Here is a 27,713-nt window from a genome sequence, read left to right as displayed (position 1 = left end):
TCGGCAGAGCTTTGTTTGCTCTTCGGAGAACCGAACGTAAATTAAACTTTCATAAGACCTGAGGAGCGTGTTCGCTGTGCCGGGAGCGCAGCGGGGCCCGCACGGCAGAGGGTGACAGGGGACACAGGGCTGTCCCCCGGGACTGGCACCAAACCCGCGGTGCCACGCAGCCACCCACCCACGCGGCGTGCCGGGGTCACCCGTCCCCGCGGGAGGAGGGAGGGTGCCCTTTGGGAACGAGTCCTTGAGTGTCACGGCTGATATTTAAAAACGCTCCCCAGAGGCTTTAAGTAAGATATTTCAATGGCACGGAGCTGTCAGGAAGGGCTGCAGACGCCAGGAGTAATGGGCCCGCTCTCCTTGCGGTGTCCTCGTTAATAAATCACACCGTGACTCCCGAGCAACCCACGGATGGATGGCTGGACGGACACACAGCAGCAGAGGGACACATGTGTGCCCAAACAGCGCCGTGTCCTCGCTGCCGTGTCCCCTCCAGACCCTCACTCCCGACAAAGCAAAGCCACCAGCGCTGGCACAGCCCGAGGGACCCAAACCGGGTCACAGGGGCACCTTCAGCACAGCCCCGGCAGCACGGGGTCCCCACAGGCAGGACACCTCCCTGGGCACAGGGAGCCGTGTCCCCAGCCCAGGACACCGCAGCAGATCCAATTAAGGGGCCTGGTCCCCACACACGGGAGCTGGAGGAGTTATTGAAGCAGCAGCACTCGCACACACACCTCAGCAGCTGAAAATAGCCCGGAGAAAGGAAATCAATTCCCGGCGCAGCCCAGCCCGCAGTCATCAACCAAGCCAGCACAGACTTTGTTCTCTCCGCTCGCCTTCCACCGAGGCTTTTATCCAAGAGCACTCGGATTCGATTTCCTTCCCCCGCCAAGCCTGGCTGGGAGGGGACGGGAATTGATTCCACCCCCAATGTCACCCTCCTGTCACCCCTCACGGGGGATGTGCCGCGGGCAGGAGGGGTGGGTGCCACCCCACCCCCCGTTTGTGCCACAGCTTCGTGGCCAGGAGTTCCAGGGCCATTGTCCCACGCGAGGAAGGAGCTCCTCCAGCCGGGACCGCTCCCGGTGCCCGGCCGGTGGCTTTGTCCATTTGTCCAGCCGCCCCCGCTCCACCGGGACCGAGGCGAAGCTGGCGCAGCTCCCGGCGCAGCCCTCGCTGCTGACTCCGCTGTTCCAGGGGTTTGTTTGGCTTCTCTGCGAGGACGGAGCTTGACAGGGCACGGTCCGTGGGGAGCAGCGAGCGCTGACCCCCCGCCCCGGCAGGAAGCGGCCGCGTCCCGCTCAGCCCCGGGGTCAGGAGCCCGAGCCGGGGAGCGCCGGCTCTGCAGCGGCAGCTTTGGCACCGGATCTGCCTGACAGATGGATGGCTGCGCGCTGGGAATGACAGACTGTCCGTCCGTCCGTCCGTCCATCCATCCATCCGTCCGTCCGTCCCTGGTCCCTCGGGCGGGCACAGCAGCGTGCCCGGCTCCTCGCCGTGCCACCCCGCCGCGCTGCTCCCATCGCTCCGTGCCCCAGCCCCGGCTCGGCTGTTGTGGGGCTGCTGAGGAGCGTGGGGCTGACGCTGCCGAATTATTCTTAGATTGAGGGGGTGGAGAAGGGCCGGGAAAAGCAGCAGCCAAAGGATTTGATCCATCAAATTGAAAGCCAGAAGAGCGCAGAAATCTGTGAGGTTCTTGCAATGCCGCCCAGGAGCAGCAACAGCTGGATCGGATTTGGGATGGAAGCACACTGGCACAGTCCCCTTTGATTAATATCCTGCATAACGACTAATTAATTCTGGAGGGGACGCGTGTTTGAATAGTTACTGTGGGATAATGAAATGTCAAGTGAGCATTAAAACACACTTAGCAGAGGTTTAACGACTCGAAGCATCCGAGCAGTGTCCCGGCCCCTGCTCCGGGCCAGCGCTCGATGAGGCTGCGAGCCCCCCCTGGAGCTCCATCAGCCCCGCTTAACTGCGCTATTGGATCTCAATTAGCTCCCGACCGGAGCGGATTCTCTTTGGATCCACGTGGCCGCTGCCTCTCCTCCTGCCCGGAGTGTTTTCCCTCGGCCGTGGGAATTGGCAGCCCCGTAAATCGCTGCCTCAATTGGCCCTGCCAGAACAATGAGCCATTTAATAATTAATGCCCGTGTATTAATCAGCCTCCTTCCTGCAGAGCAGGGACGGAGCGAGCCTCGATCCGTGTTGCGGCATCCGGAGGGCTTTGGTGCATTGCTAAGCACGAGCTTGGCCACCTCCCAGCTCCGGCGGCATCTCCTGCTCCGGCAGCGCCCTGTCCCCGTGGATCCCAGCAGGGTCATTCCCTCTGCTGCCACCCCAGCACGTTCCTGCTGCCAGCCCCGACACTGCTGTGGTTCACTGGCACCACTGCCAGTGCCCACAGCTCTTGTGCCAATGTTCAAGTGTCCCCAAAGTTCCAAACAAGGCACAGAGACAGGCAGGAGCCTCCCTGGCACAAACATTCCCAGGAAAAACCACCCCCCGTGCTGCCCACGCCCCTCACCAGCCCTCCTGGGGCTTTGCCACCTCTGGTGGTGCCAAAGGTGACACAGGCCAGGCTGGAGCCACAAGAACCAGGAAAGCCCTGCTGGGCTCCCACCCAGCCTGGATGCAATCCTTCCAATGTTTTTCATCTGCCGTTAATTAACTCGTTGCATGGTAATTAGCTGCCCAAGGCAGAGGGAAGGGCTTCACACCTGGGCTGGCAAAGAGTTGGCCCCAGCAGAACAGGGCTCCCAGCAGGAATCTGGGGGTGATCCATCCTGTTTGCCCCAGGTCTGGGATTTTCAGAGGCTCCTGGCTCCATATTTTACATAATGTGGGGATAAACTCTGGGCATCAAACATTTGGGATCCTCACCAGGCCACAAAGCACGTCAGAGTCCTGTGTGTGCAGCCAGTGGTGTCCCTGCACCCCGGGGGACACCCCAAAACAGCCCAGGGAGGAGCAGGGCTTGGAAGAGCCCCAGATCTGCCCCAGATCTCGATGAGCCCTCACAGAAAGGCTCCTGGCAGGAGAAGGAGGAGGATCAGAGACACCACGTGCTGGAAAAGCCACCCCAGGGCTGGCATGGGATGGCACGGGGAGGCTCAGCTGTGCCAGCCCTGCTTGGCAGAGGGGAGCTGGGGCAAAGCCAGCCAGAGCTGGAGATGGAATTGCGCTGTTCCAAGCTCCAGCAAAGGGGATCTGGGCTCCAGAGAGGAGGCAGGGAATCCTTCAGCAGCTGCTGGACTCCTGCAGCAGCTGTGGAGGCCATGAGGAGAGGCAGGGGGCTGATTTAGGAGCCAGAAGATGCATCTCTACGGATGGGAGTCTGTCCAGAGGTAATCTATGTGTAAGGTAATTTCCGAAGGCAGCAGGACTCGCTGCAGCCCTTAATAGGACAATCTCGTGTGATAAATTACCAGCCCCAACTAATCTGCATGTTAAATTTCTTGTACGAGAAATAAATATCCTCAATTCACCAGAGGAGCGCTTTCCTTCCGAGGATTTCATTAAAGACATCAAGCTGCCTGATCTGCATGCTGTGATTCCTCACAGGAGAGAGAGATCCTCTGGAAAACCAGAGCTGGGCCTGGACAGCAGGGCCAGGGCACCCGAGCGTGGGGGCACCCAGCACAAATCAAGGGTGACTCTGATGTCGGTGAGGGAGAAAGGATGATGCATCTGACTCCAACTTATCAGAAGGCTAATTAATTACTTTATTATACTGTACTATATCTATTTTATCTAAACTGAATCTGCCAAGCACTCACTCTGGACATAATTACACAGAACTGCACTCATGTCCTGACTCTCCCGTGACTGTCTCGTGACAATCTCACACACACACACACACGCTCCTGGCCCTAATAGTCCAAGGAAATAAAACATTTTCATTTTGGACAAAAATCTCCATATTGCATTCTACTTTGGTACAACACAGGCACAGCAAGTGATAAGAATTGTGTTTTCTTTCTCTGATGTTCAGAGAGTGTGAATCTCAGAAATATTCCTGGGAAGAATTGTGCCTTGCTTTTCTCTGTGAAGAGAATGTGGCACCCAGCCTGCTGTCACCTCATGGGCATCAGAGGGTGTCCCTGTGGGGCCCCCAGCACGGGAGGCAGCAGGGATCCCGTGGGAAAATGGCCTGGTGCACCCCAAGCCAGCAGCAGGGAATGGAGGGAGCGAGGAGAGGGGAAGGCAGGTGGTCCCTGATCCCATCCCACCCACCAGGAACGCTCCTGGGATCACAGGTCCGTGGGCACACACAGAGCCAGGCTGATCCCTGAGCCCCCACAGCCCCAGGGATGCTCCTGAGGAGGATGGCTCCACACACAGACACACAGACACACAAACAGACACAGACACACACAGACACACACACACACACAGACACACACACACACACAGACACACAAACAGACACAGACACACACACAGACACACACACAGACACACAAACAGACACACAAACAGACACAGACACACACACAGACACACACAGACACACAAACAGACACAGACACACACACAGACACAGACACACAAACAGACACACACACACACAGACACAGACACACACACACACACAAACAGACACACACACAGACACACACACAGACACACACACACACACAGACACACAAACAGACACAGACACACACACAGACACACACACAGACACACACACACACACAGACACACAAACAGACACAGACACACACACAGACACACACACAGACACACACACACACACAGACACACACACAGACACACACACAGACACACACACACACACAGACACACAAACAGACACAGACACACACACAGACACACACACAGACACACAAACAGACACACAAACAGACACACAAACAGACACAGACACACACAGACACACAAACAGACACAGACACACACAGACACAGACACACACACAGACACACACACAGACACACACACAGACACACACACAGACACACACACAGACACACACACAGACACACACACAGACAGACACACACACACAGACACAGCCAGGCTGCTGCTCAGTCCCTCGGGGGTCTCTCATCCTGCTCCCTCTCCTGAGGGAAGCCAGCTCTGCATGCTCCTGGCACCAAGCTGGGATGCTCCATCCCCAGGGATGAGCCCGTGGTCGCACACAGCCCCCGGGGGTGGCTCCAGGGCAGGGATGGCTCCACAAGCACACAGCCCAGGGCTGCTCCCACTCCTTCTGGAGTCCCTCATGGCACCCAATCCCCTGGGATGCTCCTCGGGGAGGATGATGCTCAGAGAGCTCCCGCCGCGCTCCCGAGGGATCAGCTCCTCTCACAGGCACCGCCGAGCCCTGCCCGGCTCGGGGACAGGGACAAGCCCGGCCCCTTGCCCACCTGGCCCTCGGAGAACGCCAAGAGCCGCTCCGGTGGCGGCGGAACCGCTGCGGGAAGGAAAGGGCGGTCGCCATGGAAACGTTGCCAAACGGGGAGAGCGGCTCCTTCCCTGGAAACGCGGCGGGAGCTCCTCCGAGCACCGCGAGCACCGAGCGGGGCGGCTCCGGGGGCGAGGGGACAGCGAGCCCCTGCCCACAGCCCCAAAAATGGGAAATGCACGAGTGCCACTGCAGGGGGAGGATGCGCTGCTCAGGAGAGCATCTGGGGAGCAGCGTGAGGATGATGAGGGTGGAATGCTTGGAGACACAGCCCTGGCTGGGAACCACGAGGTGAAGCCACCAAGCCTGGCTGGGAATCATGAGTGATGCCACCAAGGCCAGCCAGTCCCCGGGCACAGCCCCCACGGCACACTGTCCCCTCCAAAGCCCTCCTGGGCTCTGGGGAACGTCCTCCTGTCCCTGGACTGACGGACACACGGCAGCACGGAGCTGGGAGGGGCTGGTGCACCCCAAACCCAGAGCCAGCCCCGGCCAAGAACATCCCTGAGCCTCCCTGGCCATCAGCAGCAGTCCTCCCCTCTCCAAGGATTACTCTGTTTCTAAACTCGTTAACTTTTAATTACAACCTTCCCACTGCCTGAGCGGGCTGGCTCCGCGCCACCGACAGCTCTATTAAAATTCAATTTCTGCCCATCATAACTAATTTTGGTCCTTCTCCCTCTCACCAGCAGCCTCCAGTGCCAGGCACGACAGCCAAGCCCTCGTCTCCACACTCCAAATCCCCACGGAGCCGCGGGCAGAGCCAAGGGAGGCTGGCAGGTTCCAGGGGAGCCCAGCAGGGATTTGGGATTTGCACGGTGCCTGCTCTGCTCCCTTGTTTGGGTTTGTTTGGGTTTTCCGCACGTGTTTGTTTGGTTGGTTTCTCGCTTCCATCCTTAATCCTTTCTGCCTGGATGCTGGAGCTGGGGGCTGAGGGCTCCAGGGGAGTCACCTTGGAGCAGGGATGGGGGGTGTGGGGAGGCAGGGATGCAGGGATACAGGAATTCAGGGATGCAGGGATTCAGGGATGCAGGGATGCAGGGATGTGGGGATGCAGGGATGGAGACATGCAGGAATGCAGGAATGCATGGATTCAGGGGTGGAATCATACAGGGATTCAAGGATGAAGGGATGCAGGGAAGGGGGGATTCAGAAATGCAGGGATGCAAGGATGCATGGATGCTTGGATTCAGGGATGTGGGAATGCAGGGATGCAGGAATTCATGGACTCAAGGATGCAGGAATTCATGGGTTCAGGGATGCAGGAATACATGGATTCAGGGGTGCAGGGAATGCAGCAATGCATGGACTCAAGGATGCAGGAATGCATGGATTCAGGGATGCATGGATTCAGGGATGCGGGGATGCAGGAATGCAGGAATGAAGGGATTCAGGGATTCAGGGATGCGGGGATGCAGGAATGCATGGATTCAGGGATGCGGGGATGCAGGGATTCAGGGATGCAGGGATGCAGGGATGTGGAGCTGCCTGGCATCCCAGAGCACAGACACCACTGCTGGGCCCTTTCCTACTGAAGGGTCAATTGAGTTACGGATCAAACCCAGTAGAAACCCAGGAAAAGGAGGCAGAATGCCCATTCTGGGTTTGGAGGTGACCCCAGGCACCCCAACCCACTCCCAGGGCAGAGCAGGGCCTGGGATCGAGGCCCTGACTCCTTTCCCTGCCTGGGAAAGAGCTGCATCCCCAACAGGAGAGAGCTGTGGGAGCTGTGGGGCTCAACAGGTCTCTGAACCTCCACCCCATGCCAAGGGACAGGGGTGTCCCACAGGGCCCCAGCCAGGGACTCGGGGCACTGCAGCCACCACGGCTCAGGAGGGGACAGTCCCCAAGGAGGGCCGGGCTCCGGGAGCCCAGCAGGGCACAGACGTCACCCAGGAGCTCTCTCTGCATTCCCGGCATCCCGGAGCAGCCCCTGTTACCACAGCAACACGAAGCCTTTGGATTCGATGCCTGGAAAGGGGGAACGGCTTGTCTCAACCTGAATTATTGATTAAAACAGAGAGGATGACACACACACTCAGAGGAGACGGCGAGAGGTGCCCGCCTCGATTTAAAGGCCATCTCCAAGGGGCCGGAGTCGCTCTGTGCCAGGATCAGCTGGCACATGGAGCTGGGCACTCTCCCACGCCAGCCTGCCTTGCTCCCAGGAGCCCCGGGGGCTGTGATGCACAGCCCGGTGTTGAGGTGTTAATCCGCTTGTGCAAACACCTCCTCCCCGCTGTTGACCTGCTTAAAGTCCCGTTTGCTCTGCAAACAGAGCCGCAGCTCCGGGGCTGCCAAGCGCTGCCTCTGTGCCGCCTCCCAGGATGGCAGCCCTGGCACTGGCACCTGCCAGGGACCAGCATGATGGCAGGATTTACCACGGATGCTTGGGAAGACTCGGAATCCAGAGTCACTGAGGCTGGAAAAGACCTCCAAGGTCATCGTGTCCCAGCTGTGCCCAATCCCCAGCTCATCCCCAGCCCAGAGCTCTGAGTGCCACCCCCAGATTTCCTCCAGGGATGGGCACTCCCAACCCAACCCCTGCTGGGGCCTGACCACCCTGTCCAGACTCACCGGTACTCCAGGGAGAACTTGGTGAGCTCCTGGCTGTTGTGCAGCCACTTGAACTCCAGGGGCCAGCTGCCCTCGGCCATGCAGGTCAGCACCAGCCGGTTCCCCTCCAGGTGCACCTGGCTGCGCACCGGCTCCGTCTTGAAGTACGGGGAGACATCGTCTGGGGAGAGAGGAGGGACAGGGATCAGGGGCCACGTCCCGCCAGCCCCACGGAGCACTCAGCACTGCTGCCTGGAACAGGGAACAACAGGATTTAAGGTCTTTCCCAACCCAAAGCATTCCATGATTCCATCGGCATCACCCAGCTGCCACATCCCCGCCCCAGCCAGGCCACCCAGCCCCCTTCCCTGTCCCTTGTCCCTTCCTGAACCATTCCAGCAGCCCATCCACCAGGGCTCAGCCCGCTGCAGGTTTATCTAAGCTGCTGCTTTGCTTTATTCCCGGCTGCCTTTGTAGCACTCGGAGCTTTTAACTCGGGGGGTGAAGGGGCGGAGGGGCTGCGAGCCGAGCGAGGCAGAACCACTTACTCCTCTCCTGTTTTATTTGCTAAGTAAAACTATAAATCGAACCACACAGCTCCATTTTCTGCTTAACAAATGGAAGCCCTTTTACTTCAAAGGCACATTCATATTCCCCAGCAGCTTTCAAGTGCACGTTCAATCACAGCTCTGGGTTTTTTCTTTGGGGTAGGGCTTTGCTTTCTTGCCTGCTCGAGCTGAATTCCTGCCACGGATCCCTGTGAGCAGCACCAAGGCAGTGCCCACCACCGTGGGGTGTGACAGGAGTTTGTGGGAGCCAGAGGCACCCAGAGACACCCCCAGGGCTGCACTGGGGTCCCTCTCCTCGGTCCTGGCTCCTGCACACCCACATGGGAATGCCCGGTGGATTTACACCGTCCTGCCTGGCAAAGGGCAGGGCACGGTGGTGCTGGGTGCCAGGAGAGTCATCAGGAAGGGAAGGAGCAGCTTGTGGCTCGTTAATTTAATCTTCCTCTCTGACCTTCAGCAGCACCAGCTGGAAGGGGCAGCCCTCACTCCTCCTGGTGCCTCAGATCCAGGATGGATTCAGGCATTGGGGCAGCAGGGCACGGCAGCCCAGCACAGCCCGGGTGGCACAGGGGCAGAGTGGTGCCCGTGGCAGCTCAGTGCCCTGGCTGTGGGTTTGGCACCACTGCTGAGAGCCCGACCCATGGCCCCGCTGTTCCCTGGCCTGGGGAGCTCAGGGCAGCCCTGCCACCCTCAGGGTGTCCCAGGATTGGGGACACAGGTGCCACAGGGCTCACAGGAACGTCCCAGAGCAGGATCTGTGCCACCTGTGCACGCCACATGTCCCCACCACGGCAGAGCTTGACCTGCAAGGCCGGGGCATCGCCCACGCCACCCTGGAGACCTTGGGATTATGGCAGTGCCCAGATGGGGATGTGGCACAGCCAGATGGCAGCTCTGCATCCAAACACCTCCTGCATGAAACCAGCAAACGAGCCATGCCCCAGACTGGCACCCACTGGGCACGACGCAGCTGCAGGGAGCATCCAAGCACGGCACAGCGGGCTGGTCTCAGGGAATGCTGGTCCCCAGGGAATGCTGATCCCCAGGGAATGCTGGCCCCTCAGGACCCCCAGGCTGTGCTGGAATTCTGACCCCTCAGGACCCCCAGGCTGTGCTGGAATTCTGACCCCTCAGGACCCCCAGGCTGTGCTGCCAGGGCCCAGCCGAGCCCTCCGAGGGCACAGTGGGACTGACTTGGCATGCCCAGAGCACCCAGCCAGCAGCCAGTGCCTGGGAGGCTCCTGGGAGGTGTCCTGGAGGAGCTTGGGAAGCATTTGGGAAGCGTTTGGGATCAGGGTGCCGCTGGTGCACCTTCCCCTGGGCCCGCCCGCCGCTTGCATCCATCCTAATTTGATTTTAAGCAGCTAAGGCTCATCACGCTTTGAAGCGCCCGAGCCATCTGTTCTGCATTAAGGGGTGAAAAACGGCGCAGAGGAGGAGAGGCGGCTCCTAATTCTGCTCGGATCGCTCCGTGGTGCTCCAAGGGCACAGCGCCCGGCCCCTCCCGTGCCCCCCGAAAGCAAACCCAGCCCAAGCACGGCCGGGGACAGCGGGGTGGGGGCCCTGCGGGTCCCCTGCCAGGGGTGAAGGTGGCACCGAGCTCGAGGGGAATCCTCCTCATCCTCCTGGGAGCCCAACCCAGTGCCAGGGGGGCTGGAGGAGAGGAGGGATCCCGGGAGGGGAAAGTGGCTTCTTAATTCCAGGTCTCCAGAGAGGCCCCCAGGGGCAATCAGGTGTTCCTGGTGTTCCCAGGGGTGCCCACACCAGCTCTTGGAGGGGAGAAGAGTGGGGGGCCCCAGTGCTGAGCAGGGCTGTCCTCATCACCTGCAGCCCCCAGCCTCAGTTTCCCTCTCCAGCTGCACCAGCCAACCCAGCTCTGCTCTCTGGAGACACCACCACCCCTGCAGGCCCTGGCAGCACCAAATCCAGGTCCATGGAGCTCTCACCATGCCACCACGGAGCTGGCACGGACCGGAGCTGCCATCCCCCGGCCTCGTGCCCGGGGGGGGTTCCCGCTGGATGACAGCCACGTCCCCCCAAACGAAGGGTCATTACTGCTCATTCCGCCTCTCCCCCATCTGTTGTGACTGTTTACACTCCGCTTGCTAATTAGAGGCTAATTAGTTGGTGCAGAAATTCATCACTTTCCAAACACAGGCGGCAGCGAGGGGCGTCTCCGGGAACATCTGCACATCTGCCGGCGGCACGGGACACCGCGCAGCTCCTGTGCCACCCCTGCCACGCCAGCAGGGTCCCCTCCTCAAAGAAAGGTGCCACCAAGCCCCTCTGTCCCCACCGTGCCCTCGGGGCTGAGCCGAGCTGCCGGCGGGGACGGATGGGATCCCCAGGGCTGGCAGCCGGGAAAGGGGACAGGGATGGGGACAGGGATGGGGACAGTCCCGGCTCCCTCCCTCCCCCGCCGATGACAGTGTAATGCCAGGCCCTGGCACGGCACTAATCCCGCCTAATGGGATCGCAGTCTCGGCCCCTGCGCTTCGGTTTCACCGGGGTCGGCGGGGCTTTAGAGCCGGGGCGGCGCGGATGTAGGGCAGGGCTCCCACAGAGCCCTAATGGACCCTAATTCCCGGCCCTAATGGGCGAGCTGGCCACTAAGCTCCCCTCTCTCCGCCTTCAAATCCCTCCTGATGGGAAGGGACGGGGAGCTCTAAGCCGGGAGGAATCCCGGAACGGTGCCAAGGGCACGGCTCTGCTGGCAGCTGCTCCAGGGGGGCGCTGGGGACGGAGGGCGCGGCCCCCTCTCGGAGCCAAGACGGGGATGGGGGCAGGAGATCCAATTCCTCGGGTCCCCCCGAAGCACCAGCGGCTTGTGGGACAGCCAGGTCCCCTCCTGCCTGGTGCCACCACCCAGGGGACAACACAGTCCCCATGTCTGCTTGTGTTCAGTCCCCCCTGGGGACAGGGGTGACACCAAGTGCCTCCCGTGCCCAGCTCACTCACTGCAGGGTGACCAGCCCATTCCTGCTGATCACAACCAAGGAATCCCAACGGAGCCGATGCCCACCAGGAGCTGGGGCATGTCCTGGAGCCAGCCCACCTTCACCTGCAGGCTCCAGGAACCCAGCAGGGCCCGGCCAACACCAGGGACCAGCACCTGCCTCGGGAAAACAGCTCCATCCTCCTCCTCCTCCTTCCCAAGAACCTTCTTGGTCCCACCAGGATGCAGCCCTGGGAGTGCCCGCTGCACTGCCCACACCCCTGCACCACAGAGAGGGGACAGAGCCATGTCCCTGCTGCCCCCACAGGGCCCCCCCAGGGCACCACCACCCAAAAAGGAGCATGGCAGCCTGGAAAGGAAGGTGCCAGCCCAGCAAGGAAGGTGCCAGCCCTCCAGGAGCGGTGGCACGGCCACCTGGCAGTGCCACCAAGCAGCTCCCACCACGGCCCCCCCTGCATGGGGAGATGGAGCTAAATCTCTCTGGCATCAGGCTCTCGCTGGCTCCGCAGCACGAAGAGATTAAAAAACAATAAAGAGAAAGCGAAACCCTCCGCTATAATTACCAGCCTTTAGCCGCCAGCGGAGGCAGGAGGGAGGGAGGCAAGGAAAAAGGGGGAAAAAGAAACAGAGGAGAAGAAGAAATCCACTAAAATTTTAATAGGAACCACTGCATTTAATTTAACGACACATTTTTTCAATTACCAGAATAATTGTTTTATTCATAAAACGAGTTTCAATAAGAGGGTAATTTTCCTTTGTTTTTATTATTCATTTGTGGAACATATTCGCCGCGCGCTTCCCCGGCGCCGCCGCAGCTGGGGGGGCTGGGCAGGGGGGAACACCACCCACGGCCCCCAGAAACTGCACCCATGGGGACCAGAGTGTCCCCGAGCACCCCGCTGGGGTCACAGCCCCAGGTGGCACAAGGAGAGGTGGCCCCAGGGGATCCCTCATGGCCATCCCGGGGGTGACAGGGACCTGGTGGCCCTGGGGACAAGTGAATCCCTGCCCACACTCACCCCACCCCTTGGCTATGTCCCATTCCCGGCCTGCCAGGTGCCAGGTGAGGTGGGGAAGCATCAATCTCTCAGTGGATGCTGCTACAGCCACCAGGTCGATTCGATGGCCCTCGTGTCCCCAAGGGCACGGAGCCACCGCCACGCCCGGGGTGCTCCCGGTGTCCCGGGTGGCGGGTGGCAGGTGCAGGGGGCTGGAGGCTCTCTCCAGAGCTGCCAGAGCCATTAGTATTCCTGAGACACGGCTCCATCCCCTTAATAAAAAGCAAACACGGAATTGAAATGCCGAGCGCCGCCGGCACCTGGGGAGCGCCGAGCGCGACGGAGCTGCCAGGCGGGACCTCGGGGACAGGCCCGGCTGGGGGTGCCAGGATGGAGCCAGGATGAGTCAGCGTGGCTTGGGCACCTTGGCTGAGCCCTGCTCGCCCTCCTCCCCACACCTGGGCAGGTGCAGAGCAGCCTGAGCCACACCCTGCGGCCTCGGAGGGGATCCAACAGGGCAGGACGGCTCCATCCTCCTCCTGCCAGCACCACCACAGCCAAAACCACAGAGTCACCCAAAGCCTGAGGGTTTGGGCTGGGGAAGGCCTTAGAATCCATCCAGTTCCACCTCTGCCATGGCAGGGACAGCTTTCATTATCCCAGGGTGCTCCAAGCCCTGTCCAGCCTGGCCTTGGGCACTGCCAGGGCCTGCCCACCCTCACAGTAAATCATTTCTTCCATGAGATCCCTCCCCAGCAGCCACAGGGACACCCAGCTGTCCCCTGCTGTCCCCCAGGCTGGGATGGAGCAGTGCCAAAGGCACCCGGCACAGTCCCACCCATCTCATCCCCAGGGACCAGCCCGGCTGCCCCACACACCCCCACCCACGACGTGTCTTTTGATCTGGGTTTTTTTGCCCTTTTTACTAAGAAAAAGACTTATAATTGCAGATGTGACCATTAATCCTCCCAACTTACTTTGTTCCCTTCCTTCCCTGCTTTCCCCTCCCTCCCTTCTCCCCCCACTGAGACCAAGAGCTTTAAAACTCTCCTTCTGGCTATTAATTAAAAGCAACCTCTCCACTGCCGTGAGTGTACTTGCCATAAATTAATAGCAGCCTTCTTAATCAAATCTTATCTCCTCTGCGAGCGCCCGGCGCGCGGGGCCGGGTGGGTATCCCAGCCTGCCCAGCCATGAAATGCAATTCCCAACGCTCCAGTGGCCTCGGCAGCTCCTCTCCCTCCCTGCTCCGCGGTGCCCGTACCTGTGCGGGCTCGGAGCGGCCACCGGGGCCGGCAGGGCGGGCAGGGGCCCGGCCCCCGGCGCGGAGGGGCTCCCCGAGGACACGCTCCATTTCTCAGCCATTTACCGCGTTTATCCGCAGCCCCTGCGGACGGCACTCGGCGTCCTGAATTATTGAGGAGGGGTTCGGCGCTCCGAGGCGGCGAGGGAGCCGTGGGGGGAGTTCTGCTGCCGGAGCTGGGGGTGGGAGGGAGGCAGGGACACGGTGCAGTTTTTGGGGGGTCAGTTCCTGGACCAGAGAGCTCACGGTGCCCTAGTTCCAGCAGAATATTGGAGAACATCGTGTTTCCATTCCCCCATCCCGGGTCCCCATCCCCGTCCCAGCAGGTTTTCCTTCTCCCCACCCAACCCCCAGCCCTTCCTCTGAGGTGTGGGATCCCCAGCCCCACAGCATTCCCAGAGAGCAGGGACAGAGGGGGACCTGGACATGGTGTCCTGCAGCTTCTGGGGCTGCTCCAGCCCTCTGCCGTGTGGAAAACAGCCCTGGACATGATTTTCCTTCTTATCTCTGCCCTCCTGGTGGGCTGAGATGGGCACGGGGGGCTCGGGCTGGGCCCTCCCGCAGCACCACGGCCCAGGAGGCAGCGGGGGCTGCAGGGGGAGCCCCACAAAAAGGAGCTGGGGGGGTTTCAGCCGAGGCACAGCGGCCTGGACAGCGTCCTCTGTCCCCGGCTCCCATCCCACCGGGACCACTGGGATAAAACCGCCCTTGTGGAGCCGGGAAGCGCTGCAGGAGCATCTCACAGCGGCCACATCCCTCCAGCAGCAGAGCCCGGAGCCGTGCCAGGTGCTGTGCCCGTCCTGCCCACGACAGGGAAGAGCTGGGGGGCTCCAAGGCTGGCACCCGGTGCCCTCCAGCCGCCTGCCACCAGCACTGCCCTGCGGTGACCTTGCTGCCGGAGCACGCCCGTCCCTGCCCTGGTGCCTCTCGGAGCTGCCGGGCTGCTCACGGCTCTGGGAGCTGCTGCTGTGCCGTGGGGAGGGGGCACGGGCAGCACGAGGGGCTGCTGGCCATGGGCACGCTGTCCCTGGCTCAGGTCACAGCTGTCCCAGCTCATCTCCATCCAGCCCCCCGTGCACTTGTGCAGCTGCTTGGGCAGCTCACTGACATGGAAAAAGGATTTTTGGGTCGTGGGTAGCTCTGGGGATGTGGGGACACCTCCCATAGAGGGTGCAAGGATGTGTGCCCAGGACCCCAGGAGGGCTGGCAAAGGAGGGGAGCTGGAGCTGGCCTCACCTCCCCAGAGAGGAGCTGGGCTGAGCCCAGAGCTCCAGCACTGCTGGGCCGCTCCCTCAGAGGGGATTTGGGGTTCCCTACATGCCCTAAGCCGATTGCTGAGGTGTGCTAACTGGATTAAGGGGGAGGCTGAGGGAGAGGAAACCTGGAGGAGCTGCTCAGCAGAGCACGGCTCCCGCCCGTGTGACACCGCAGGATTTGCAGAGCTGCAGCTTAAACTGATTTCCTTCCCCTAAGCCCTTGGAGAGGTGAAGCTGCAGGAGGGGCGTGGGCTTTGCCCCCTCCTCACCCCACAAAAACCCTGCAGGGCCCCGGTGTGGGCTGGCAGAGGGGTCATGTCCCCACAGTGACCCCTCAGCCACCCACGTCCTCACACAGGCACTGGGTCACGTCCCCACTTTGGTCCCCACGAACACCCCAGCCTGTGGCTCTGGGTCACATCCCACAGTCCCCCTGCCCATGCCTCTGGGTCACATCCCACAGCCACCCCTGCCCGTGGCACTGGGTCACATCCCACAGCCAGCCCTGCCCGTGGCACTGGGTCACATCCCACAGCCACCCCTGCCCATGCCTCTGGGTCACATCCCACAGCCAGCCCTGCCCATGGCACTGGGTCACATCCCACAGCCACCCCTGCCCATGGCACTGGGTCACATCCCACAGCCAGCCCTGCCCGTGGCACTGGGTCACATCCCACAGCCAGCCCTGCCTGTGGCACTGGGTCACATCCCACAGCCACCCCTGCCCATGGCACTGGGTCACATCCCACAGCCACCCCTGCCCGTGGCACTGGCTCTCATCGCCCGTGGCACTGGCAGTGAGACCCCCAGGTGACCCCGCAGCTCCTCAGGGAGCAGCCCAGTGACCCCAAACCCCCACAGGGCCCTGGTGCCCAGCAGCCGCCCGTGGTGATAATCGCCGCTGGCAGCAGCTGCCACCCGGGGCCCTCGGTGACATCCCTGTGGCTGATCCGAGCTGACCACTGCAGGGCACGGCCCCGGCCTCAGCACCCCCTCCCTGGCAGCTGCCAGTGCTCCCAGATCCTCCCCACAGCCCTGGTGACACAGTGGGGGGCACGGCAGGCCCTGCCTGGGTGCAGGAGCAGCCCCCGAGAGATGCCCCAGTGCTGTCCCCTCCTCCTGCGGTCCCCAGTGTGGCACTGGTGTCCCCTGCGGGCTGCACGGCCGCTCTGCTGGTGTCACCCCTCATCCATCCCTGCTGGAGATCTGTGCTGGCACCTTCTGTCCCAGGGTGGGGGCAGGGGCTGCGGGGGTGATTCCCAGAGCTGGCAGTGCTCAGGAAAAGCCAGGCAGAGACCAGGAGCCCCAAGCCTGCCAAGGTGGCCCTGGAGGGTGGAACGTGGCCAGACCTGTCCTGGCACTGCCAGCAAGAGCCCCCTGCCCTCAGTGGCTCTGAACGGCGCTGGCAGTGCCCACGTGGAACATGGCAGCCCCCAGGACAAAGGGATGGATGGATGGATGGATGGATGGATGGATGGATGGATGGATGGATGGATGGATGGATGATGGATGGATGGATGGATGGATGGATGGATGGATGGATGGATGGATGGATGTCCTCCTCCCTCGCTGCATCCCACCAGGCCAAGCCAGTGGGACACCCCGACCACTCTGCCATCTCCCCTTCCTCCTCCCACATCTGTCTCCAGGCCCATACTTATTTATTTATTTGTTAATTAACTGCTGTTTCCATAACAAACGCTCCAGTTTCTCCCAGCCTCCAACAGCCCTGGGGCTGGATTGTTAACTAGGATTTTAATTTGTTAATTAAAAGCAGGATGGCTCCATAACAAGCTCCTCTTCCACAGCCGGGGCTCTTGGCGGGCTCAGGGGGCCATGGGCAGCCTCACCATGCCCGGGTGAGCCCCTCCAGGGATGGGGGATGTGGGGAGGGGCTCCCCCAGGACCAGGGGTGCTGGAAAAAGGCTCAGGATCTCCCTTCTCCCAGCAGCAGTGCTGGAGATGAAGCCTCCTTCCCCTGCAGTCTCATCCTGGCAATCCTTTCCCCAACACCTCAGCAGCTCCCAGCCCACGTCCCCGGACATCAGAGGTCCCAAACCTGGTGACAAACCCTCCTCTGCCCGCTGCAGCAGAGCCAGGGCCGTGCCAGCACCATCCCCTCAGGCTTCCCATGGACCAGAGCCCGGGACAGCCCTCAGTCCCCGTCCCTGTGGCGCTGGGGACACAGCCAGGTGCAGCCCGGTGCCAACGTGGGTAAGGTGAGGCTCGAACTGCTCCCAGAGCCAAGGGAGAAACACCAGCCTGGCCGGGAACAGGGATTCATTCAGCCCCACGGCTGGGAACAGAGCGGGCTGTGTGCCTGCCCATCCCTGCCGCTGGAAAAACCAACATTTCCCTCCGGGAAACCCCAAACAGTCACACTCACACACACACGGCCGCCTTGTGCCTCCCAGCCCCAGCCCGGGGGGTGACAAGAGGAGCTTTGTGCTCCGAGGCACCGGGCAGCCCCCGCCGACCCCGGAGCGCGAGCCCAGCCCTGGCCCCGGGGCACGGAGCTCCGAACACAAACGGTGGAGCTGCCAGGAGCTGGGAGGGACAAGGGACAGGAGCCCACCGAGCCCGGGGGGGACAAGGGACAGGAACCCACCCAGCCCAGGGGGACAAGGGACAGGAGCTCACCCAGCCCAGAAGGGACAAGGGACAGGAACCCACCCAGCCCAGGGGGACAAGGGACAGGAGCTCACCCAGCCCAGGGGGACAAGGGACAGGAGCCCACCCAGCCCAAGGGGGACAAGGGATAAGAGCCCACCCCCAGCCCAGGGGGACAAAGACAGGAGCCCACCCAGCCCAGGGGGATAAAGACAGGAGCCCATCCATCCCAGAAGGGACAAGGGGCAGGAGCCCACCCAGCCCAGGGGACACCCCCAGGGCTGCCCTGCTGCGGGTGGCACAGACAGACATTGTCCTGCCGAGCCTGTCCCCGCGCAGGACACAGCCCCGTCCCCAGCTGGGGATGTTGAAGGAGCTCCAGGCTCTGGACAAAAGTCCTTCCTTGCCCAGCAAACTCCTTCCGACGGCAGAATCCCTCCGAAGCCCGCGATTACGCAGCTCCGCCGTATCTGGGTCACTGCTGTGAGTCACGGACACCCGGAGAGTGACTCAACGCTATTAGAGGGGCCGGATCCTGCGGCTGATTTTCCCGGGAGATGCTCCAGAACACGGAGGAAGGGAAGGATGGACGGACATAACTCCTGCCAGGGCAGGAGAGGGGTCAAAGTGCATCCCCCGTCCTGCACTTCAGCCCTTCCCAGCCGAGCCCGGGGTTCCCCCACACGGGTTTGGCAGGAACAGCTCCACACCCGGCTGCCAAGCGAGGTGGAGGTCCCAAAATCCCGGAGCCTGTCCCCAGTCACCCACCCCAGGGAGTGACACACGAGCCCGGGGCTGGGTTTGGCCCGTGGAACGGCTGAGTGCATCCTCGAGGAATTCCTGGAAGGACAGCACAGCCCTGCGCTGCAGAGACTCCGGGCTCCCAGCGGCCCTGAGGGCTGGGAAAGCAAAGCCATCACAGGCCTCGCCCTGCAGGAGCCACAGCAGCACCTGAGATGTCCCTCCTTCCAGGGACACCCGTGTCCCACCCCCCCCCGCCTGGCAGGATGCTCAGCAGACGGACAGACAGACACACAACAGCCGCGTCCCAGCCTGGCCCCGAGAATCCCAACGAGGCGGCGTCGCCCAGCCCAAAAGAAGCGGGGGAAGAAAAACAGAAGAGAGAAACCACAAGAAAAGCCCCGCTCAGCCCTTCCCGGGGCACTGACGCAATGGAGCGGCCAGCCCCGCGGGATGGAAAATGCTCTGCCAGCTGGCCCGGCCGTGCCAGGCGGGAGGAAGGCGCTGCTGGCCGGAGTCCTCCTCCCCGGCACGGCCCTGAGCCAGCGGGCCCCGGGCACTCGCCCATGCACTGGGTGTTGCCCAGACTTTCTTTTTCCTAAGTATTAATTAGTCGTTGCATTGCTCACTTGAAACAGAAATAGCTGTAGCATGACGGCGAGCATGAGTTTTCCTTGGAAAAGCTTTTTTTTCCAAAGCTTTTCCTCCCCAGCCAGCCCTGCTGGCGGGGTGGGGGAGGGACAGGCAGCCTGGCATTCCCCCCCGGACAGCCCTGAATTCCCAGGGCAGCGCAGCAAACTCTGGTCATCGCATTTATTCACACACTTGTGGCTCTCCCAGCCAGAGGGGCTTTTCCAGCCAACGCCGCGCCAGCGATTCCAGCCTGACGTGAAGCTTATGGGGAGAAGCCAAGCGAGCGAGACTCCCCCGGCGCCCCCGGGCAAGGGCTCCGGCAGCTCCGTGCCCTGCTCCCTGCACGCGTCCTGCTTCCACCGCCCTGCACAGCCCCGCTGCTCGCCAGGAAAACGGAGACAAGGAGGCGATGAAGGCACCCATCCTCTCCCTCCCCGCCGGGGCCGGGTGCCGAGAGCTTCCAGGTGCTCAGCCGGCGGGGAGGGCTCTCCCGAGGGCGGCAGAGCTCGGAGTGGAACATCCCACCCTAATGAGTTGATTTTATTAGTTGGCGAATGCATTGAGAACTCATTATCAAAATAAACATCAGTTCACTCCACCGAGCACGGCAGCGCCGCAGCTGCGGCCGCGCGTGGCTCCGGCCCCGGGACAGCCCGCGGGTCCCGCACCGACCGGGGGGGCAGGACAGAGGTGCCCACCCTGCCAAACCCCTTCGTGCCACGGGCTTCGCTTCTCCTGTCACTGCGGGGCTCCAGGTGCTCGCTGGGCTGGGACAGCTCCGAGCTCCTGCCGCCCCAACAGCTGCCCTGGAGCTGCTCGGGGCTGGAAGGGTGCTCTTCCAGAGGAGAGCACCCACCCCGGGGCCTCCAGCACCCCCGGGAAGGTGCCCCCGGGCACAGCCGGGGCAGGGGACAGCGCCGGGCCCCGGGCAGGGCTGGTGGGACGCGGGCACAGCGGGAGCATTGTCCGGCTCGGCAGGACGCCCTGCCTTTGGAAGCAGCAGCTAATCCCATTTCATCCCCCGTCACGGCCATCAGCTGTTTTTCAGGCATGCAGGAGGCGGAGTGCTGAAACCAGAGCTATTGTGGCCGCCGGTCCCAGCCCCCTCCATCCGTCCGTCCCTCTGTCCCTCCGTCCGTCCCTCCCATCCCCACGCTGCCCCGGACCGGCACCGTGCCCACATCCCGCTCCATCCCATCCAGCCCTTCACGGACTGCCAGGAGCTGGGATGCCAGGTCCATGCAGGACCCATCACCTCCCTCCGAGCTCCGAGCCTGACCCCTGACAAGCCCAGGAGGAGGAAGAGGAGGGGAAGCACCGAGTGTCCCACCCTGCAGAGACCGTGGGGGCAGCCACCCCTGGCAGCCAGCGCTGTTCCTGCCTGCAGGGGGACACGGGCTCCTGGAAGGAACACAAATGTCCCCACAAACCCCCAGCACTGCCCCAGGTTCCAGTCAAAGAGCTGGGACGTGCTGGGGGGTGGCCCTGCAGGGTGGGGACACAGGGACAGGTACCCCAGGCCATCCCGGGAAGAGCTCCATCCCTGCAGCAGGAACAGGGAGCACGAGTGTCCCCAGCCTCACTCTTGCCCTGGGGAAATGCCTTCTGGATCCAGCAATTCCCAGTTAACGGGGCCCAAACCCAGCATTTCCCTTCATTAAGCTGAAGGAGTCCCACTCCAGCTCACGGCCACCCCTGACAGCCACAGTCCTCCCACACTACCTGTCCCCATTCCACACACGGCACAGGGGCCACTGCTCCAAGCTGCCAGGCACCCTGCCAGGCACCCCAACCCCTCCCAGCTTTGTAGACCCTAATGTCCCAGAGAAACCCCTCCAGGGCCCAGTGATCCCACAGGAGAATCCCCATCCCGCTCCCTGCCCTGGCAGGACCTCAGTGCTGCTGGGCACGGAGCTGGGAGGGCTCAAGGTTACAGCCGAGGGCTCGTGGGTTGTGGGCTCACCCAGCAGTGCAGAAAGCAATTAGCTACCAGGGCTAAAATTAGCTCAGCCGCTTCTTCTGCTAATGGCCAAAGTCATCAAGGCTTCCCTGCACCCGGGGCTTCCTCACGGACAGGGAGAGAGGACGGGAGCCAAAGGAGCAGCTCACGTGTGCTCGGGTCCCCTCCCCGCTGTACCCAGTGCCACCAGGCAGCAGGACAGCAGCCAGCCCCACTGTCCCCTTCCCACTGTCCCCACCACCCTGCCCTGTGCCTCAGTTTCCCTGCGCTGCTCAGGCTGGAGGGAAGCTCCTGGAATGCTCAGGAGCTGCCACGTGTCAGGGTGGGCGGTGGGGACAATGAGGGCTGGCAGGGAGGGAGGGTGGCTCAGCACAGGGGACTCCAGCATTCCTGGAATGGCCACCGTGCCATCCCTGTGGCCAGCCCGGATGCCCAGCTGCTGGCACGCAGCAGCAGCTGATCCTGGGGCCTTCAGAGAGTCATGGAATGGGCTGGGTTGGAAGGGGCTTAAAGCTCTTCTCGTCCCACCCCTGCCATGGGCAGGGACCCCTTCCACAGACCAGGCTCCTCCAAGCCCTGTCCAAGCCGGCCTTGGTCCCCTCGCCCAGCCGTGGTGGTGACACTGATCCACAGGGGAAGGTGACACCCCGGAGCATCCACAGTGTCCCCAGGGATGGCCCTGCTCGAGCCCCCACGCCCCAAGTCTCCATTCCTGGGGGCCCCGTCAGAGCAGAGAGACAAAGGGGGCTGGGGACCAGCTGCAGCCCGGGAATGTCCCCTGCCCTCGGCCCCCGTTCCCAGGGATCAGGTTTCCCAGTTCCCAGGCAACCCGAGCCCGGCATGGCTTTCCAGGCAGGCATTCCTGCACCCCCGGGGCTGGGGGCGAGGGGCGGCTGGGGCGGGGGCCACCAAGGGGGCCACTGCCTGCCCGGGGCACGGGCAGGTGCTGGGAGCCAGGCTGGGGAGAGGGGCTGCAGGGTGAGGGGTGCAGGGCACAGCCCCAAAGCTGGGAGCAGGGGTGGGAAATGCACCCCAAAAGCCAGTCCCCAAACCCACGGAGGGTGCTGAGGGCAGTGCCCATGCCAGTGGCATTGCCAGCATGCCCGGGGTGAGAGGGATGCCAAGGGGGGTGTGAGGGATGCCAAGCATGGCCAGCACAGCAGGGAGCTGCTGCCAGCACATTCCTGCCTGCTGGCTGGGCAGTGATAGGAACACATCCTGAGGCTGGATCCATCCCCAGGGATGGGGGAAACCCCAGCTCAGAGCAGCAGCCTGGGGATGAGGATGGTCCCTGGCACCATGGCCTTTCCAGCAGCTCCGTGCCACACTCCACTGCACTGGCAGAGAAGCTCCCAGGACACCCCAGTGCCCCCCACCCTGAGCCACCCCAGCTCCCCAGGGCTGCCGGATCTCCCCAGGGCTGCTTTGGAAGGCCAAGGCCCAGTGCCACGAGGGCCCAGTGGAGCCACCAGCCCTGGCACAAGCGCGGGCACGCGGGGGCTCAGCTCGCCCTTCGTTAGCACAATCACATCACCACTGACAGCAGCATATTTCTCCCCGGCCGTTTCTCACCCAGCCACACGCCAGCCACTCGTTAAGGAGCTTGGGGCAGTAACGAGGGCTCCGAGGGGAGGGCACCCTCCACCACCCACCCACCCAGCCAGCGGGTTCTGCTCGCACATGGCGCTGCCCCACGGGGCCATTTCACCCCAGGCACTGCCTGTGCTGCTGCTGCAACCAACACACCCCAAAGCAGCTTGTGTAGGGCCTACAGTGATGTGAGTGTGGCTGGAGCTCATCCCTCAGCCACAGGCACAGGCTGGGGACAAGGACACAGCTCGTGGAGTGGCAGAGGCAGGGTCACCCCTCGTCGCAGCACCCGGCAGCCTCCCTCCTCGCGGTTTAATTATCAGCGCTCTCCCAGGTTCTCAAGCAGCCAAGCATCCGCCTGCTCCCTCCTTGCCGCTCTCCTGGAGCTCCTGCCTGTGCGGAAATGCCACCGCAGCCCGGTCCCCGTCACTAGGGGACGAGCAGCACTTGACGCTGTCACTCACCCTGGTCCCCGGATGGCACCGGGGCAGGAGCTGCTCAGCCACCGCCAGCTCTCCCTGCCACCAGCGCTGCAGCTGGAGGTGGCTACGAGCTCCCATTTCCATCCCAGCTATCATCCTGCCTGCTCTCCTCCTCAGCTGGCACCCCAAACCTTCGGGGACCAGCGCAGTGAAGGCACAGTGACACAGCCTGCCTGGGACAGGACTGTATCCCCCTCCCTCACTGCTATCAGGTCATCAAAATTTCATCATCGCTGTGCCCAGGCACTAATGGCTTCCCAAGCAGCATCAAATTTTAATCTTCCCTTCCTCTCCCCTAAAAGCCACTCTCCTTCCCGAGCCGGTGCCTTGCACGAGGCCACCAGCGAATGTGACGGTGCTGGCAGGGACAGAAGAGCCAGGGCCATCCCCTCCTGCCCCGACGCCACCGGCACAGAGCAACCAGCAGCTCCCATTACCAAAGCCCTGGTGAGAGCCTGGCACCAGCATCACGTCCCCAGGGTGGGCAGGGGCTCGTCCTTGCCCCCTCCCGCCCAGCCCCACAGGGCACCGGGTGTGCCGACGTGCCCAGGCTGCACGCACGGGCACAGAAGATGCTGGAACTCCCCTGCTGCCACCTCCAATAAGCCTCTTTGGTGGAAGCTGCCCACGGCAGGCCCCTGCCCCAAATCCCGTCTGGAACCTTAAGCTGCCCAAATCCCTCCTGGGACTGGCAGCAGCCTCCTCAATCCCATTAGAGGTGCTGTGCCCACACGGGCGGTCCTGGGCTGTGCCCCCAGCACTGGATGTGGGGAAACTGCACCCCTGGGTGTCTGAAAATCTACAAAGAGTGAGCAGGAGGGGGCTGGGGACCCCCAGCCTCCCCCCAGCTCTTGGGGATCCCTTTATTGCCTTGTTCATCAGCCAAGGGGCCTTTGCTGGTGGGCTGCCCGTGCCCCCAGCCTGGCACAGCCCCGGGCCCGGCACAGGTCGCACTGCGACAGCTCCCGCCCGGGCAGCGCCGCCGGCTGAGCCTTCCCCCCGCTCCGCATTGGGCTCCGGGTAATTAGCGCGAGGCCCCTAATCAATAAGTTATTTTTTGCCACGGGTAATTAATAATTACACAGCACAGACGGGCTGTAATTAAACTTCCGTCCTGTCTCTCACGGGCAGCAAGGGGCCTTTTTTTCAGCAAGCACAGGTATGAAGGTGCCTCGCCCCGTGCCCGGGCAGCCCCTGCGCCCCGGCCGGGGAGGTCTCGCGCTGTCGCCTTCTCCTTCCCTTCCCTTCCCGATTGATCCCGTTTCCCTTGGCTGCCAGAATCGATAGCCCTGGCACAAAGCGCTGCTGCCCCTCACTGCCAGCTCTGCCCGCCCCACCGCAGTGGGACAAACCGGAGCCCGGAGGAGCCCCGTGCCGGGCTGTCCCCAGCTCCGTGTCCATCCCAGCGGCGCGCAGCGCAGAGCGCCGGCTCCCCGCGGCCGCCACAGCCGGGAGGTGACCCTGCTGGCGTGTCCCCAGTGCCACCCGCGGCCGGGGAGGCGGGCACGTGCCAGGCTTTGGGAATGATCCCTCCGGCTCGTCCGGCCCGCCGGGGCCGGGCACCGAGCAATGTCACCGCGCCCGCGAGGACGCGACACGCGCCGCAGAGAGCCAGAGCCGCAAAGCTCGGCTGCTGCGCCAGGAGAGCCGAGCGAAGCCCCCTCCCCACCCCTCCGGAGCGCCGGGCACAGGCAGCCGCACATCTTCCACCCCACAGCGAGACCCCGGAGCCCCGCGGATGAAGGGAAGGAGGTTGGGTCGCCCCAGGAGCCCGTCCCGCGGGCAGGGAACAAACGGATCGCAGGGGAGCCGGCAGCCGGAGACGCCAGCCAGGAGAAGAGAAACTCGGCAAGGGAGTGAATCAATCAAAGAGACCTTCAGAGCTCCCCACACAGGGCCTGCCCGGATAATATACTGCCGCTTTAGATGTTATGTTCTGAACTTAATTACTGAGAAATTATAGCAGCGCTGGGGGAGGCTCAGGGGGAGCGGGAGCACGGGAGCGCTCAGGGACTTCTGGCTCCACTTGCTGCCACAAACAAGGGCAAGAAATGTCGTGGGTGAGGACCCCCGGCGCTGCTGCGCTCGGCTGTGCCCCCCCATTTCCCGTCTGGAGCTGCTCAGTCCAAGCGCAGGGACAGAGGCGGCCACGCTGCAGCCCTGCCAGCCGGAGCCTCCTCTCCGGGGCCGCAGGGACCCTGACGGCCGGGAAGGGACCACAGGGCCCCCCCGGCCCCTCTGAGCCCCAGCTGCACCCCAAAGGGCCACAAACTATTTTTCTATCCCTGTGGGCTAGCGGAGCAGGCAAAAGCAGCCTGTGCTGTGCCCGAGCCCACAGGGCGAGCAGCAGAGAGGGGTTCACCCTGCCCTGCAGCCCCCAGGGCTTGTTGGGGTGCAGTGGGAGCCCCAGGCACCCACAGGGGATGGGGGTGCAGACCCCCCCAGCCCCCTGCCAGTTCGTACCAGCGGCTGGAAGTCGACAGGACCAACATCAGGGTAGGAGCTGCTCCCTGGGAATCCCCCAGACTCGCACCCCGGGTTTTGTGGCACAACGGGGGGTACCCGTGGAGGGGGGGAATGGGCGACGCTCACCGCTCGGGGTTGCTGACTCTCCCGGAGGTGCTCCAGCACAGACTCTACCTCACGCTCAGAGCAACACGTTCCCCCCATCCCCAGCCTGAGGGCAGTGATGGGGAAGGGGGAGGCAGAGCCACGCTGCTCGTGCCCCTGAACCACCACGGACACCGCGCTGCGCCCGGCACCGGCGGGCCGCGAGTCCTGGCTCCGGGGAGGCTTTGCGAATATCACGGATGCCGCTCTTCCCCCGGTAGGAGCTCCTGAGCCGCCTCGCTCCCATCCCCCGGCTGGCACACCGATCTCCCAAGCCCGGCGTGGCAATAGGCTCGGCTGAGGGGTGCAGCGCGGGGTCCCCCCGTCTCCCGCCGCCCCCCGCATCCCCTTACCTTGGGCGCCGGCTCCCGGGGGGCCGGGCAGGGCGAGCATGGCGAAGCAGAGCAGCCCCCAGCTCCGGAGCCGGGCCATGGCTCTGCCGAGACAAGCTGGGGGGTTGCGGGGGGAGAACTTCCCCGACTTTATAATCCGGGCGGCTCCGGCGTAGGGATCCCCGCAGCAGCGCTGCTCAGGGGGAGGCGAAAGCGCCGGGGCGAAGGGCTCCTCGTGGGGCTGGGGGCGGTCCGCAGGCAGCTCCCCACCATCGGCAGCTTCCTCAGGGACGCGCGGAGCCGGGACCACCAAATCCGGAGCGGAGCCGGCAGCCGAGCCCCTCCCCGAGCGCTGCGCCCCGCGTCAGGGAAGGGGACGGGAAGCGCCGGGCGCCGCGCCCCCGGCCCCTCCTGCCCGCCCGGGCTCCATGGGGGCCGGGTCCCCGCCGCTCCGGGGCCGAGCGAAAAGTTTGGGGGCGGGGGGCGGCCCCTCCCTAGCGCTCAGCTCTTGCCGAGGGACATCCCCTCCTAGGCGGCTCCGGGCGACAGAGAGAGGATTCGTCCCCGGCGGGGAACGGGGGAAAGTGCGGCAGCGGCGGGCTGCGGCGCGGGGTCCCGCTCGGAGCCGCCGGCGATGCGCGGCGGGCGGGCTGGCGGCGCCGCGCCGACCCCTTTCGGCGCTCCGGCCGCTGCTGCTCCTCCTGCGCTGTGCGGCGGCGGAGTGAGCGGCGGCGGCGGGGCTCGGCGGAGCCGGGGGCAGCCCGAGCCGGGGAGGCGGGGAGACGGCGCGGCCCCGAGCGCTACCCAGCGGCCGCGGAGGGAGCGGCGCGTCCCCACCGGCCGCCCCCGGTTCGTGCGGAGCGGGCGGACCCCCCCCCCCGCTCCCGGTGCCCCCGCTGTGGATACAGCGGCTCCTGTCTACAGCTCCCACCCTAACCCACCCCTTGCTGCCCCAGTCCCTCCGACAGCTCTCAGAGCATCAGCACTCGACCCCTGTGAAGGGGACGCAGCACATCCCTCAGGTAGCTCTAAGGCAGAACTCAATGACACAGGAATATGAGAGCAAATGTTCTAGGGTTCTCAAAAATAAACCTCAAAAAACCCAACAAAACCTTTAACCCCAGAGATGACCCAGCAGCACCTCCCTGACAACACGCCACCTCATCAGGCCTGATCCCGCAATTCCTCAAGCCCAGAGCTCCCAACAGGATCACACATCCTTCAAAGATGTCTGTGCTTTCTGCTAGCACAGTGCCTTTTATTAGGTGGGGGAAAGCAGCTCAGTCACGGCTGCTACCGAGCATTAACACCCAAGGACCTGCACCATCTGCACAGGAGGAAATATCCATCCGGAATTCTGGATCAGCCTCCTGAGCACACACGGCACCTCTGAGCCAAGGGACCTGCAAGGATCAGGGTGAAACGAAAGCATGAGCAGATTAGCCTGGAGCCAGCCCCGGCAGTGCCGGGTCACACCAGGGCAGGGACGGAGGGAGCACTCTCCCACAGGCATTGATACAAGTGCCCGTGACAATGCCCAGCCCCGGTGTGCATTTCCACTGCAATGTAACACTCACGTGGAAATCCTGCACAGCCCTTGAGGGGACAACGCCTGTGTGCACGTTGCATATTTGGAGAGCTCCTGCCAAATTTCCCATCGACCTCTTGAAGAGAGAC

At 63.1% G+C, this 27,713-nt stretch overlaps 1 protein-coding gene across 2 annotated transcripts in view; it reads right to left on the bottom strand.

Moving 5' to 3' along the window:
• The window catches only part of SDK2 (sidekick cell adhesion molecule 2), a 46,689-nt gene extending 19,919 nt beyond the window's left edge, over positions 1–26,770 (bottom strand). Inside the window, exons 1-2 of one of the 2 annotated variants that reach the window (XM_064395536.1) lie at positions 26,058–26,770; positions 8,018–8,177 (exon numbers count right to left, since the gene is read on the bottom strand). In XM_064395536.1, the coding sequence (XP_064251606.1) occupies positions 8,018–8,177; positions 26,058–26,136 (239 nt within the window). In that variant the 5' untranslated portion in view covers positions 26,137–26,770. Of the gene's footprint in view, positions 1–737; positions 1,946–8,017; positions 8,178–26,057 lie in introns of those variants that run through there. The other variant, XM_064395534.1, reaches the window with a different exon arrangement.
• Positions 26,771–27,713: the final 943 nt, after the last annotated feature.

Source organism: Passer domesticus, chromosome 20 (genome assembly GCF_036417665.1).
Source record: "Passer domesticus isolate bPasDom1 chromosome 20, bPasDom1.hap1, whole genome shotgun sequence".
NCBI classification, from domain to species: domain Eukaryota; kingdom Metazoa; phylum Chordata; class Aves; order Passeriformes; family Passeridae; genus Passer; species Passer domesticus.
The sequence above is the reverse complement of the archived record's forward strand: the minus strand, read 5'-3'. Positions and strand labels throughout refer to the sequence as shown.